At 52.9% G+C, this 14,580-nt stretch overlaps 6 protein-coding genes across 6 annotated transcripts; 3 read left to right on the forward strand and 3 right to left on the reverse strand.

Moving 5' to 3' along the window:
* Positions 1-390: 390 nt before the first annotated feature.
* MET14 (Adenylyl-sulfate kinase) lies at positions 391-2,723 on the forward strand (the record flags this gene model as incomplete). Its single annotated transcript, XM_056214934.1, has 3 exons — positions 391-1,390; positions 1,911-2,248; positions 2,364-2,723. The coding sequence occupies 3 exons, from the start codon at positions 391-393 to the stop codon at positions 2,721-2,723; spliced, it is 1,698 nt and encodes a 565-aa protein (XP_056072201.1).
* Positions 2,724-3,218: 495 nt separating this feature from the next.
* Positions 3,219-3,863, reverse strand: N0V89_006165 (uncharacterized protein; the record flags this gene model as incomplete). Its single annotated transcript, XM_056214935.1, has 3 exons — positions 3,219-3,375; positions 3,429-3,764; positions 3,823-3,863. The coding sequence occupies 3 exons, from the start codon at positions 3,861-3,863 to the stop codon at positions 3,219-3,221; spliced, it is 534 nt and encodes a 177-aa protein (XP_056072202.1).
* Positions 3,864-5,783: 1,920 nt separating this feature from the next.
* Positions 5,784-8,105, forward strand: puf6 (Pumilio y domain member 6; the record flags this gene model as incomplete). The annotated part of the gene is made up of 3 exons (XM_056214936.1): positions 5,784-6,222; positions 6,275-6,635; positions 6,686-8,105. The coding sequence occupies 3 exons, from the start codon at positions 5,784-5,786 to the stop codon at positions 8,103-8,105; spliced, it is 2,220 nt and encodes a 739-aa protein (XP_056072203.1).
* A 508-nt stretch (positions 8,106-8,613) lies between these two features.
* On the reverse strand, positions 8,614-9,306 carry N0V89_006167 (uncharacterized protein; the record flags this gene model as incomplete). Its single annotated transcript, XM_056214937.1, has 1 exon — positions 8,614-9,306. One exon carries the CDS (start codon positions 9,304-9,306, stop codon positions 8,614-8,616), a length of 693 nt encoding a protein of 230 aa, XP_056072204.1.
* Positions 9,307-10,055: 749 nt separating this feature from the next.
* Positions 10,056-11,280, forward strand: N0V89_006168 (uncharacterized protein; the record flags this gene model as incomplete). Its single annotated transcript, XM_056214938.1, has 2 exons — positions 10,056-10,129; positions 10,200-11,280. The coding sequence occupies 2 exons, from the start codon at positions 10,056-10,058 to the stop codon at positions 11,278-11,280; spliced, it is 1,155 nt and encodes a 384-aa protein (XP_056072205.1).
* Positions 11,281-11,679: 399 nt separating this feature from the next.
* N0V89_006169 (uncharacterized protein) lies at positions 11,680-13,793 on the reverse strand (the record flags this gene model as incomplete). The annotated part of the gene is made up of 3 exons (XM_056214939.1): positions 11,680-11,962; positions 12,015-13,412; positions 13,588-13,793. The coding sequence occupies 3 exons, from the start codon at positions 13,791-13,793 to the stop codon at positions 11,680-11,682; spliced, it is 1,887 nt and encodes a 628-aa protein (XP_056072206.1).
* Between the last annotated feature and the right edge of the window lie 787 nt (positions 13,794-14,580).

Genomic DNA, 14,580 nt, shown 5'->3' on the forward strand with positions numbered 1-14,580 from the left:
TTATCATGACCAGATCGATCCTTGAGTAATGCATGCACTTTGATCTGACGCTCAAAGAGTGCCCAGTGCTGGGGTATGGTACCAAATTGCCTTTTCTACGCTTTCGGAATACCTTTTTTCATGCCCATGCATAAAATGGGCTCACTCTTCAGAGATACTGCTCGTTCGATCATCACAACACGAGACAGCTTCAGAGTACAACAATCAGGACCAGTATCAACATTCGAACTGGCCTCTCATACAGTACACCAGACACAGTAGTACTTCACACCGACAACACTTAGCCAGCTTGAAGCCTCCTCTGCTGTTTGCAGAGCACCAAGTTTCAGGTGACACTACTCGTATCCGATATCAACACACATTGCGCTGCACCCTTCGACAAACATCAAGATGCCTATCTCGCTCCTCACCCGAGCTATCCAGTATGCCCGCGCCTCAGGCATGTCGATCACCCTTGCAGACCAAACGAAGCCTTGCCATTCTCAAGTACATTTTGCTGAGCCGGCCTCCACACAGGAGGATACCTACGAGCGTCCCGAAAGGGCAGGCAGCCATGCCACGAGTGCCCCTATCCCCATCCCAACCTCCCGCCATTCCCCTCCCGAGGTCGATGTCCCCTTGGATGATGAGTTTCTTCTCCCTCGTGATTGGGTCCCCGCCCCGGCTCGTGTTCACCACCACAAAGACAATGTCACGCACTATTACCGGGCTGGCACTGGTGGAAAGGGATGGGAGGCTCTGCATGCACAGCGCATTGAGGAAGGCGAAAGAACTTCTCGTCCGATTTCGATTTGGAGGGGGCCATTTCCGGTTGTTGAGGAAATCGACCATGATAGGTTTCAGGTTCGACCATTGAAGAGGAAAAATGTGCCCATTACGCCTGCTCAGGTGCTAGAGCATTGGGCCAAGGAAGACGAAATAGCTTTGAAAGCGATGAGAATGTGGGATGAAGTAGGAAGGCTGGGGATAGAACAAGCCAATGAGGCAGAGTGCGAGGCCAGACTCTGGGCCTCTGGACTTTTCGAGAAGGACGCAGAGGGAATGTGGGTGCGAAGGGATCTCCAGGCTGAGGAGCGATTGGCCGTTGAATGGGACGAATATAAAAGGCTGATTAGAGTGGAAACGGAGGAGTTCGAGGAAAGGCTCAAGGAAGAGGGGAGACGAGCGATAGTGAAAGCGCTTGAAGAGGAGGATCGTGCTAGGGAAAGGGAGGTAAAGGAGTCCCAAGACGATTTTGATGTCATGGAAGAAATGTTCCTGGAAAAGGAGCATAGGTGGCTGACGAAGCGTACGAGGTGTGGGAAGGGTGGAAAGCGGCCATCTAAGCAATGGCGTGTCAGGGTCTACCCTGGCGAGTCCAAGGAAGGAGTCTTGCGAAGTATTGCGGCATGTGGGTAATCGTACCAGTCGATGTTCGTTGGTACTAGAGGAAGAACGTATGGGGCCTTGCCATTTCCTTGACTTTGCCTTGACTTTGTTATTTTCTTCAGAACCTTTGGCACCCGGTGTTACCCCAGGGTGCTGTATTGGCAGTTGTAGGATAATTTACTTAAGATACGCGTATGCTTTTCATAGTCACATCCATGTTCGCCCATTGCTTACAACTCGACCCGAACGTGGACGTCAACCGGGTGGTGACATTGGCGTATCAAGTTAAGACCATGGAGCTACCTTAGATAGCATGCTGGTAAATAGCAGATAAATCTCGGGTGATCGACGCTTCCCAACGCAGCCCTGTAACCGGTCAGCACGTCATTCGCGCTAAGAAATTTCCCTTCAACAAGGGACAAGAACCACATGGCGCAGTACTAATGACAGCCTTGTATTAAACGATACTTGAAGTATTCTTTTTAATCCCCCCAATTAATTCTTTCCGTACTACCAATTCCATCTCTCAATTCCTTCTACAGACAACCAATTCAACAAGCACAATGTCGACGTGAGCCCCACCATACCCCTCCATGCTTCTCTGAGACGCAAACTTACAGACAACAGCAACATCACCTGGCACCCGTCGCTCTCGCGCAGTGAGCGCAATACACTCCGCAAGCAGCGCGGATTCACCATTTGGTTCACCGGTCTCTCTGCGTCCGGCAAGTCGACCATTGCAACCGCGCTCGAGCAGCACCTGCTGCACCTCGGTCATGCCGCATACCGTCTCGATGGCGACAATGTGCGCTTCGGACTCAACAAGGACCTGGGCTTCGACGAGAAGAGCCGGAACGAGAACATCAGGCGGATAGCTGAGGTGCGTAGGATGCCATGCCGTTGGCGCATTGCGCACCACAAGTTGCAAGCGCGCAATGCGCCCAGAGCCCTGGGAAAAGAAGCAACGTGAGTAATGAGCTAATGCGTGGGTATAGGTCGCCAAGCTGTTCGCTGACAGCTCCACCATCGCCATCACGTCCTTCATCTCGCCCTACAAGGCGGACCGCCAGCAAGCCCGCGAGCTGCACGCCAAACAGCAGTCCGACGATGAGCCGCTTGCTTTCATCGAAGTTTTCGTCGACCTCCCGCTTGAGGTAGCTGAGGCGCGCGACCCCAAGGGTCTGTACAAGAAGGCGAGGGAGGGCAAGATCCCCGAGTTCACCGGCATCAGTGCACCGTATGAAGCACCCGAGAACCCGGAGATCAAGATCCAGAGCGACAAGACGAGTGTAGAGGATGCAGTGAGGCAGATCACGGACTACCTTGAGAAGCAAGGGCTGTTGAAGTTGAATTAAGTTTAACGAGCTAAAAAGGAAAAGAAGATCGGGACACTCGACTGGGAGGCACAGCATGAGCTGGGTATCAGGTGTTTGATGCATTGATTACCGTAGCCCCAATATAAACACTGCATGACAATGAGAACATAAAAAAGGTCGCTATGGTTACTGGACCTGTCAACGTTACTGACTCGTGAAGCTACCGCGTACCACATCTATCTTACTGGTGATACTACACGGCCGACATTCACGTATACGCAAGGCGGCGATCACGAGTTCGGTAGCGACAGATAATTTGATAGCAATACTAGTTACACCAAGCCAGCAGAGAGACATCGTCATGAACGAAGAAAGCGCCCTATCACTAACATCCACCTGCTCAGTTCAGACTCCTTTTCAAACAGTCCGTCATATATGTCAGAATTGAAAGAACCATTGCAAGAAAGGAGCTTGTACGCGGAGATGCCGGTTTTACGTGCCTGTCTATGGCCAAGGCAGCTTGAACTGGCACGCTTAGGAGGCCAAGTCGTCATCACCATCGTCGTCACCGTCATCGTCACCATCATCATCGGTCTGAGTGGGTTTCGGGGGCATGCTCCAGGTACGAGTAGGCTTGGCGGTCTTGGTTGGCTTGACGGTAGGAACGCCAGTGGGCATGGAGAAGGTAGGTCTATCATTCGTCAATTTTGTCGTTGTGGGGGGATTACAGTATGGTCAACGTACTTCACTGAACGAGAGAGAGTGCTGTGGCTAGGCTTGGGGGGCCTGGAGCTCGGTGCTGTGGGACCAGCAGGCTTCGAGCTGGGCGGCGCCGGGTGCGAGACGGTTGGGAACGGAGGAAGAGAAGGCTTGGACATGGATGGAACGGGTGGGCGCGAGAAGCTCACGGTCGGAACAGGAGGAAGCGAAGGCTTCGAGATGGTCGGCATGGGTGGGCGAGAGAAGCTGGCGGTTGGCATGGGACGCGACATGCTCGCGGTAGGGCGTGGTCCTCGCGTGAAAGAGAACGAAGGCTCCGGGTCCTCCTCATCTTGGGGTAGAGGGTTACCAGCGGCAATGCTGTGAGTTGAATCAGTGTTTGCTGTACGTATGGAAAGAGTCAATCGTGTTGGCTCACCTGGTGATCCCCAAAAGATAGAGAGCAGTAGAGAGCTTCATGTTGCTTATCCTAGGGACAACTATATCGTGTGTATTTCCTGGTGTCACTCAAACCACGAACTCATCCTTATATGCCTTTTCAACACGTCCAAAGTCAAGATATCAATACATTGCGGCCAAGAGAACGTATTAAACACGGCTCGTTCGACCGCCCACCCGAGCATTGTTCGTTGCCGCAGGAGGAGGCAACAGCAAGCGTGAGACCAGGGTCAAGGGCTAAGAAAAGACTGTCATCGGAGGCGAGCTGACGATTCTCTGAAGTTAGCGCAGTCGACGACAATCTCGAGATATGAAAATTGGTACGAGCGGCCCAGTGCTTGCAGGTAGTAGCATCCACCGGCACGAAAGGTCCAACGAAATTGGGAAAGATCCTCCGACGTCTACGCTCTAAATTACATCTGCCATGATGTCCGCACCAGGAACAACGGGTAGTAGACCATCTCGAAAGCAGATCTCCCGGAGAAACGATGCCGCTACCGCGGTGTCCTCGTCGAGAGAAAAGAGGCAAAAGGTATGCTTCATAGTAACTCTGAATGGATCCACAAAGATCGAAGCGGTCCATGGTATTCGGCTGTTTCCTGGGTGTCCACGAATTGGGTATTCGGGAGACCTAGTTGCACTGCATTGTGGGTGTTGCACAGTCCAAAAAGAAACCTGGAAAGCTGGCATCCAGACCAGGCTGTTAGGCATGCACAGTGCAGGGCGCTCTTCTGTCAGGGTGACGACGCATGTGGGGTTGGGGTAGAATAGGCACTTTATCATCGGGTTAGATGCGTGTGGCGTGAAAGTATCGTGGAATCACGAAGGTCCGTAGGCCAATGATACCTAGGTATTGCTGAACTGACGACGGTACGGCGGCATACCGTTGGGTAGCTCGGGCATACTCAACGTTCCACAACGGAAACCCGGAAAGTACTGTGATGAGCGTGAAGATGATGCCAAGCAGGACAAGTGCGCAAATAAAGTCAAGCATCTACTCAAGCTATTAGCCGATTGCCTAGGAAACCAATGACGACGAATTCACGGTTATTTCGGTAATATAACCCCGGTGGGGGCAGGAATTGTGTCTGGGGATGCTGGGGTACCTGCAGGAGATGTTCCCGATATTGAGGCACGGTGAACCCGTATTCAGCGAATGACACTTTGATAGGCCGTGATCCAAGGGACCTCGTGAGATACTAAATATGTTGACCTGTAATGGAGCCGATTAAGAATCGCCCAGGCTGTCTGATGCTCGCTGAACGGAACAGAAGTGCTAGAAGATTCGCTACGAGGATACCGAATGAAAACGCGAAGCCTTCGCCGTGAATGCGTCCTTAGATTACTCTAAGATGGACGGTTGATCACAAGGCGCTCAAGCGTTCAGATCATGCTTTATCCGTGGAACGCGCATTCTAGTATCACAGCACGAAAAGCCATCGCGCTGCCCGGCACGTGTTGTTAATGAATCTGAATGAATGAAGGTACGCTCGAGAAGACTGATCGCTGCATTCTAGAGGAAGCGTACGTTCTCGTGGAGGGCGGCAAGGGAATTAGTGCTTCGTCTTGGAAAACAATTTGCGTGCACTGTAAGATCAATATGTTTGCTATCCGGAATAGCACCGATTCGTTTCAAGCAGAATGGCGTGATGACGCGGTTGTAACAGCACCCAAGCAATCACGGTCATCCATGGGATCGATTGTAGAGATTGACGCACAAAGTCGAGCTCGCTGCAAATGTAGGATTGGGATACTCCTGATATGCCCGTAGTCTTGGAGAGGAAAAAGGCAGTGGGTCGTAGCTTGCCCCGCCTGTGGAGAGTCTAGTCCGGATGTAGTATCGGCTTGCGCGGCGATAAACGGGCCGCGCAAAAAGTTCGAGATCAGAATTCAACATCCTCCAAGGTTGACCTCCGCCAGAATCGACGAATAATTCAGCCAATGGCAGGTATCAAGCGAAAGTCTGCAGCTGCGGCGCAGCCCGAAGTCAAGAGCAAAAGCAAGAAAGTCAAGGTCGACAAGCCTGCGAAACGATCGAGCGACAAAGACGCGGTTAAACTCTCGAAGAGCTCCAAGAAGACGAAGCGCGAGGTCGATTCAGAAGATCTTGTGGAGTCAGATACCAGCGAGGCCGAGAATGGTTTCTATGGATTCTCTGCAAGCAAAAGCGCAGACGAAGATGTGTCCATGGATGACGAAGAGGAGGACGGTTTCGTCGGCGATGCGCTTGAAGCTGCCCTAGAGAAGGACACCACAATTGACAAGAAGAAGAAAGAAAAGAAGGACAAGGATGGCAAAAGCCAGCCCAAGAAGGAAAAGAAGGCTTCCAATGATAGCGAGACTGTGGAAGACAAGTCTTCGGCGCTGGCAGGCCTGAACGGTAAGCGATGCCGTGCACCGAAATGCCTTCTCCGCGCTGACCGAATACCCAGCTACATCGTCTCGTGAGGCTCACGCCAAGCAGAAGGCGGTAGCAAAAGAACGTAAAGCTGCAAGACCTAATGCCGAGATCATGGAACAACTGAAGGAGCTGTGGGAGAAGTTGAGACTCAAGACCAATGTCTCAGCTGAAGAAAGAAAAGATCTCATTGACAGGACCTTTGAGCTTGTAACTGGTCGAATCAAGGAGTTTGTGTTCAAACACGACACTGTTCGTGTCATCCAGTCTGCGCTCAAATACACACATTCTATGGAGCAGAGGCGAATCATCGCTACAGAGCTCAAGGGCGAATTTAAAGGCCTGGCAGAAGGAAAGTACGCCAAATTCTTGATTGCAAAGCTATTGGAGAAGGGGTATGTTTACTGATCCTCCGTTTGAGTTTCTTTTACTAACGCCCACACAGCGACGCTGAGATCCGGGGAATTATTATCCAAGAGTTTTACGGGAACGTTCGCCGTTTGATCAACCACCCAGAGGCTGCTTGGATACTCGATGACACATACCGGCAAGTAGCTACGCCAGCGCAAAAGGCCCGGCTGCTGCGGGAGTGGTACGGACCTGAGTTCTCGATCAAAGGCCTCGGGGACGACAAAAACCTCGACAGCAGTGATCTGACTGCGATTTTGGAAAAGTCGCCAGAGAAGCGCAAGCCGATCATGGACTACCTGGAACAACAGATCAACCAGCTCATTCAGAAAAAGCAAACCGGCTTTACCATGCTCCACGATGCGATGCTACAGTACTTCCTGACTTGCAAGCCGAACACAACTGAAGCCAGCGACTTCTTGGACCACTTGAAGCCAGACCCCACTCTGAAGGAAGGAGAAGAGGCAGACAACATCGACTTGCTCAAGAATCTTGCCTTTACAAAGCCCGGTTCGCGCCTTGTGTCACTAGCATTCGCCTACGGAGCAGCGAAAGACCGTAAGATTTTGCTGCGACCATATAAGGATACTATCGAGACCATGGCTTATGATGCAAATGCTCACAATGTCCTGCTAGCGGCATTGGCAGTCACAGATGACACGAAGCTTACCTCAAAGTCAATCTTCGGCGAGCTGCTGCCCGCAGTCGGAAGCGATGAGCTCTCGGAGAAGATCCAAAACCTTTCCAACGATGCCCGCGCGCGATGTGTCCTCCTTTATCCCTTTGCAGCAGACGCGAAGTGGCTTCTAGATGAAGAAACCCGCGGACGGCTCGCAGAAGTGTACAAGGTCCGCGAGATCACCTCAAAGAAGGATGCAAATATACGAAACCAGGAACTCGCGAAAAACATCGAGCCTCAGCTGCTGACAGCTGTCAGTCAGCATGCCGAGCACTTCGCGCAATCCTACCAAGGTCTGCAACTTATCGGCGAGGTATTAGTCGGGGCACCCGAAGTGGAACCCAAACTGCGGCAAGAGGCTTTGCAGAAGGTGGCCGATTTGTCACAGCAAATCATCGATGGTGGTGGTTTCATCACCAGTCACGGTAAGAACATGCTCAAAACCCTCGTCCAGGGCGGCAAATTCGATCCCAAGACGAAGAAGGTCGTTCCTGTAGATCCGCCATTGGGCTTCGCGGATCTGTTCTGGAGCCACATCAAGAAGGACTTGATCACATGGGCAACTGGCGAGGGTTCTTTCGTCATCGTTGGCTTGGTTGAGTCTGAAAATTTTAGCCACAAGGACGAAGTCTTGCAGGCGTTGAAGAAGGGTCGTAAGCAATTGCAGGAGGCTGCAGGTCCTGCCAAGGCGGATGTGAAGACGCAGAAGGGTAAGAAGGGAGCTGCACAGCAGAGCAGGGGCAACGCAGGGGCGAGGATATTGCTGGAGAAGCTGTAGATACCATCATGTTCTTGGGATATTGCGTTTATGAATAGCATTGAATATCGGCCAATGTGGCCCTGACTTGTCCACATTCAAACGGTCCCGCTCGTCCGTTCTTGCTCTTCAACTCGTGTATTACCCTCACTTAAGTGCACCATATGTCGGAAATGCTTCATAGATCGTATTATCTACTATCTAAGCTCCGACTTATGGTGGAGGTTCGCTTGACTAACTGAAAGTCAACCCAGCTTCATACCACACTCCCGCCGTTATAGGAGGAAGCGAGGTTGCAGTGACCGTACGGACCCTGAGCAGACCATGGAGCCTTGATCGACTTTCCTGATATAGCTTAAGGAAGTAACGGCGGTGTCCTGACATTGCGGATACGGTTGTCCAAGCCTACGGCGTGTGGGACATCACCCTTATCAGCCGTAGCGTATCTGTCCATACAAGAGGTCATATAACAACAGCCTCAACCTTGGAAGCGGTTACGCGTCTGTTCAGCATGCCAAGATGCTCAATCTCACTCGACCCTCCTCCTTACACCGCGGCCTGATTGCTCGTTACCAATACCAGTCACCACCTCCGAAACCAACTCGCGCAGCTGCCGCTGGACCTCGTCGGTCTGAAAATCGTCTCGCGATGCAAGTTCCTCTATGCGCCTCCGAATCTCAGGGTCTGGCGCCTCACCCGCTGCATCTTCGGCCATGGTGCCAAGGTTGATCTGCACGCCATTGGGTAACGGCGGCGGCGGATGCACGCCCTCAGTCTCTACTATCCCGGCACTCACAGGCTGGACTTGTCCGCCGCTGCGCACACTTCGCAAGTACTGATACACCTCATGCGCCTCGCCCTCCTCTTCTGCGATCTTTTCCTCGGCCGTCTTGCCCTCAACGTTGCGGATGCCCCAGTCAGCACCCAGCTCTTCTACGAGAAAGCGCGCAACCTCGCCTTGCTCGGCCGCAAAGAGCGGTGACTCGCCATCCTCGTCGAGCTTGTTGACATCGACATTGTACTTTTGTATCAACTCGCGCAGAACGTCGAGCTGGTTGTAGGAAGCCGCGGCGTGGACGAGCGAGTAGCCGTGCGCATCCGAGGCTGAGGCGAGCTGCGGGTGCTGCGCGAGCGAGGCAAGGATGGAGTTTGGCCGCGTATCGATCAGATTCAGAAGCAGGTCGATGGTAGGCGCGGGGAGCGGCTGCTGTGGCGAGGCCATGACTGACAACAAGTATTCGTTTGTTAACTGTACACGCGTCTGGTGGCGGCTTGGGTGCTGATGGCGAGCGTATGCAGCGTATTCACGGGCAAACAACAAAAGTTCAATTTTTGGTGTTGGCTACGTCAGCCCGCCCGCGGTAGTGCGTCTCCGCCTCCGCCTCCGCCGCTCTTCGTTCGATCGGATCCTGCATCCCTGCACGCGCATCACCGTTGAATACGCGCGAATCAGTGCATTGCCGCGTGCAGCTTCGGCGAGTATGCAAATAGTCATTGCCGAGTGCAGCAGGAGGCTCTCCGCTTGCAGGCGTCACTGGGCGGCGCAAGCAGACGTGATTCGCAACAGGATCTCGGCCAAGCAGCGATCCACTAGCTCAGCCTCCATCTGAACGTCAGAGCTTCTTGGCCTGGTGTCGCGTGCCTATATCCTAATTAGTCCCTCTCCTTAGCTGGCCTTCCTCTTCGCTGTCCACGGTGCCCGCGCGTCTCTGTTCGTTTTCCTGACTTCTTGCCTCTTTGGTATGAGAATGGCAACCGGTCTTTGACAAATCCAACGGCGCCCTCCTCCTTCCCCATGACATCGCGCACCATCTACTAGGGCGGGCTTTGCGACCGGCGCATACTACATTACCAAGAGTTCTGGGCGTCTCAAACACCGACTGCGCATCCTCCGGCGGCAATACGTTCGCTGCCCTTAATCACCTCCCGTTCTTACTTGCCTCGACTCGTCGCAGGCACTCATAATCCATCATGAATCTAAAATCATTACACATGCCATCGAAACGGCTCATTTTATCGTACATATTTGACTGGATAATAATAATGTGAGTTGTGTTATGATTGACGGTTGCGCGTCATGTTGCACGCGAATTGACGTCAACTGACTCTTAACAGTGGCATTGCAGCCGTAGGCGGAGGCTGGAACTACATTCATCCTTTCAATCGGCCATTCTCTCCCGTGGACCTGAACATATCTTTCCCATTCGAACACCATGAGACCATCCCAACGTGGCTACTTATGGTTATTGGGCTAATTATTCCCGCCATCGTGACCTTCCTGGTCTGTCTGATCTTTGTTCCTGGACCGACTGCAGCGAGAGGCACTCCACAGAGCCTGGTATGGAGGCGGAAGTTTTGGGAATGGAACACCGCCTGGATGGGCCTGGCGCTGTCATTGGCGACATCTTTCATGGTCACGCAGGGCATGAAGTTGTTGTTCGGGAAGCCGCGGCCAGACCTGCTCTCCAGATGCCAGCCTGATCTCACCCGAATCTCCGAATTCACCGTCAATCCAGCCGTCAGTGCTGTCTCGCAAGATCTGAGCCCCTACTGGGTCCTAGTAACATCGGCCATATGCCAGAATACCGACCAGGACATCCTCTCAGACGGCTTCAAGTCGTTCCCCAGCGGCCACGCCAGCTTCTCCTGGGCAGGCCTGCTATACCTCACTCTCTTCCTCGCTTCCAAATTCTCCGTCGCCATACCTTTCCTACCGTCCCGACCATTCAGCACCAACCCCGACCACGTCTCCGCAACCGCACGATCGAACCTTAAGAATCGTTCGATCCTCCCACTCAACGGGAAAGACTCAAATCTCTCAAACTACGCAGACGATCGCGTAGTCCCTGACCGCTACCAGGCCGCCGCACCCCCCGTCTACTCCCTCATCCTTGTCCTCGTACCCATCGGTACTGCCATCTATGTGTGCAGCACCCGCTTCACAGACTACCGCCATTTTGGATTTGATCTCATCTTCGGGAGTCTGATTGGTATCACGACGGCTTGGTTCAGCTTCCGCTGGTACCACCTTCCCATCACGCGTGGCGCTGGCTGGTCCTGGGGGCCGAGGAGCTACAAGAGGTCTTGGGGTATTGGTGTCGGCGTGGGTTCGTATGTGGGAACCGAGGGCTGGAGTCATTTACGGGAAGAGCGAAACCACGCCGACGAATGGGCAAGGACCGCTGGCAGAGGATAGGGTGGAAGGTGAGCGTGCTGTTTAGCGATGTTTGTCTTCTGGTTTCTAAAGTGCTTAGATCGGCGTTCTGTGGTTTGGGTTTAGAGGTGGAGAGGCTGCGTTCCTCGCGTCTCTGCGCGTTTTAAATACGAAGCATCATTTTGATCCTTAAGTAGGCGGACTTTTATACAAGTGCTGTACAAATGAGGTAAATTTAAAGATACATTTCTTCCAAACGAAAATGCTGCGATGACCCTTTCGCCAACGCCATTGTACGGTGGAGCACCCTTGAGTTTGCGTGAAAGCAGTTACACAGTAATACTGCCACTGGATCAAGCACGCATGATAGGGCTCGGGGTAACTCGAACCCTAATCACCCATCCAATCTTGAATTGTACACAGCCTCTAGACGATACATGGCTAGTTCTTCAGAACAGCTTGCGCCCGCCCTTTCATAAGCTCCAAAACATACGAGAACCTCGCAAACGAGCCCTGCAGCACTTGCAGAAGCAATCCCTTCACATTCGTCAAATCTATCCCATTTTGACGCGCACGATACGCGCCCACGACAATAGCCGCCACAGCCAAGATGCGAACGATCTGGTCCCTGCGTTTCCGGTTGATTCCTTGCTGCGTGTACGTGAGGCTCCAGTCATTCCACCTCGGAAAGCGGCATCGCCGCCAGAAGTCGATCTGGGAGTATCTGCATCATGTTAGCCAGGGTTCTGTACATGTTGGAAGAAGACGAGACATACGGATACACAGTCGAGTTCCATCCGTTCTCGGTGAAGTACCAGGACACGCAGCCGCCGCTCATGAAGACCGTGTTCTTGAGCGCGGCTTGGATTTCTTGCGTGTAAGCAACCTCCGCCTCGTGCTTGACCTCTACTGCGGCCACGTCTCCTCGTAGTATGGGCTTGATGAAGTTTAGCGAATGCATCACCATGTTTTCTGACGCCATGACCACCGAGGAGTGGCCTGTTGCTGTGTTAGGTCCGAAGATTATGAAGAAGTTTGGGAATCCGTCCATGGCGGATCCTAGATAGGCTTGCGGTCCTCCTCGCTCCTCCATTGTGTCGACGAGATCTTTACCGCCTTTTCCGGCGACGCGCAGTGGGTGGAGCCATTTTGTTGTGTCGAATCCGTTCGCCAGGATGATGACATCGGCAGGTACTTCTTTCTCGGGAAGGTCAGTCTTTGCATCCTTGGGATAGTGGGCGCTAGGCCCAATGACCACATTGTCCTCGTTGACGCGCGCCAGAGGCTGTGTTGTGAGCTCGATCTTGGGATCGTTCAGACCCTGGTACCATCTCTTGTCGAAAATTCTTCGCTTGCAGCCGACGCCGTAGTTCGGTGTTAGGATCTCGTGGTATTTCTCGGGAACAATCTTCTTCATGCGTCTTAACATTCGGTCTTCGTAGATCTTTCTGTGCTTCTCCGCGTATTCAGTGGTGCGGAACAGTTGTTGGAATTGAATTTCTGCGCCACCGGCAACCAACAGACGAAGGGAGTTCTGGAGCCCGGGAACCAGCTTGAACAGCCTCTTGGAGTTCTTTTCCCACCATTCGTCGCCACCTGGAGGAACCGACGAAGGTACGACCCATGGAGGCGTTCGCATGAGCTGAGTAACTGATTTCGCGTTATATGGTGCGTTGGGTAATCGTGGAACCAATTGCGCTGAGCTGCATCCCGTTCCCACCACTACAACGTTCTTATCTTTGAAGTCGACACTCTCATCCCATCGTGCCGAGTGGAACACCGGGCCCTTGAACTTCTCGATACCAGGAATCTCGTCCGGCCAGCCCCTCGGCTCGACAAGTCCACCCACACACGAAACCACAATCTTCGCCCTCACAATCTCCGTCTCGGCATACACAGCCGCCTCTCCCTTCTCTTTCGCAATCTTCGCGCGGTCCTTGGAACTCAAATCGCCCATGCCGGCCATCAAGCGCCGCAGCCGGACCTCCCAGACTTTTTCATCTTCCAGCCAGGTGCATTGCTCTACATCGGTGTTCAACTCGAACTTATCTGTGATCTTGTACGACTCGCAGACTTCGTGGTAGTACCGCACAATCTCGGGCCCCGGTGGGTAGAATGAGGTCCAGTTTGGGTTTTGCTTGAAGCTGAAACTGTAGAAGATGGCGGGGACGTCGCTGTGCAGGGTCAGCGTCAGCACCGTCGGCGCATTGCGGCCGTGGCGTAAGCCACGGCATTACAAAAGCAACGACATCGCACGTCCTGTGAACAGAACCCTCCATCTTCACAATTCTTAAATTCCAACTCTTGTGCCAAGATGTCCATTTCGGCGCACGAACGATATTTACTTACCACGCGACTCCAGGATATCGGTTAATCCACCATGTACCGCCGATGCCTGCCTGCCGATCAAATATCCTGAACTGGTCAAAACCAAGCTGCTCCTTCAATTGGCATGCCATCGCGATGCCTGACGCGCCCGCTCCCACGATGACCACCGGGTAGTAGGTGTACGCATCATGGTCGTAGCCATTGACCCGTCGGATAGTCTCGCCCATGGTCGCTATGCAGGCGCAGCAACTTCCTCAAAAAGCGAACAAAGACGAATTGGTAGTTCCTGAAAGTCTAGGTGACGTAGGAAGAGAAAGGAAGAGCACAGCAAAATGTATGTACGGAAAGAGGCCGCGGACTCGTGAGCAGTTGCGAGGCGTGACACTTGCCCCAGTGTATCGTTTTATGCGGGGAAGGAACTACGTCCTAGCAGGGGAAATGGCTCTGACGAAACATAATCCTCACGGAAACCACGGCTACCGCGAGCCAGCAAACAAGCATTGCTCCATTAGGTCGTTCCTCGGCTGGCTTCCCAGATCGGCCGGCTTGTTGAACGATGATGGACTTTACGACGTCGAACTATGTGGATCCAGCGTTGTGCCGAGGCACAGACGCGTCTTTGCGTGACCACACGCCATTTCCCTAAGCTGGATACGAGCTATCCCAATGCTACACTCGTAGATCTTCGCCGCATCTAGTATGAGTTGCGAAGATGGCATCACGTACTCGCTTTTGGCTGTCAAGGTGCCTTCTCTGGTGCATCCAGTGGGGTCGCAGGATTTTGCGTGCTTTATTTTATTGGGGACTCTTGAGCAGTAGTCATAGGCACGTGTACCGCATGCTATTCCGCCTCCTCGGTAGCCTCATGACTTTAATTATCAAAGATATTGATGAAATAGGTCGCGGCTTGATACTCAGAACATGAAATTTTCCCAGACCCAGCGCTTTGAAATGCTACAAGATTCACGCCAGACGCCCAAATGTAAGACCATCACGCTCACGGATCATGTACAT

Source organism: Didymosphaeria variabile (genome assembly GCF_027946475.1).
Source record: "Didymosphaeria variabile strain IMI 356815 chromosome Unknown scaffold_4, whole genome shotgun sequence".
NCBI classification, from domain to species: Eukaryota; Fungi; Ascomycota; class Dothideomycetes; order Pleosporales; family Didymosphaeriaceae; genus Didymosphaeria; species Didymosphaeria variabile.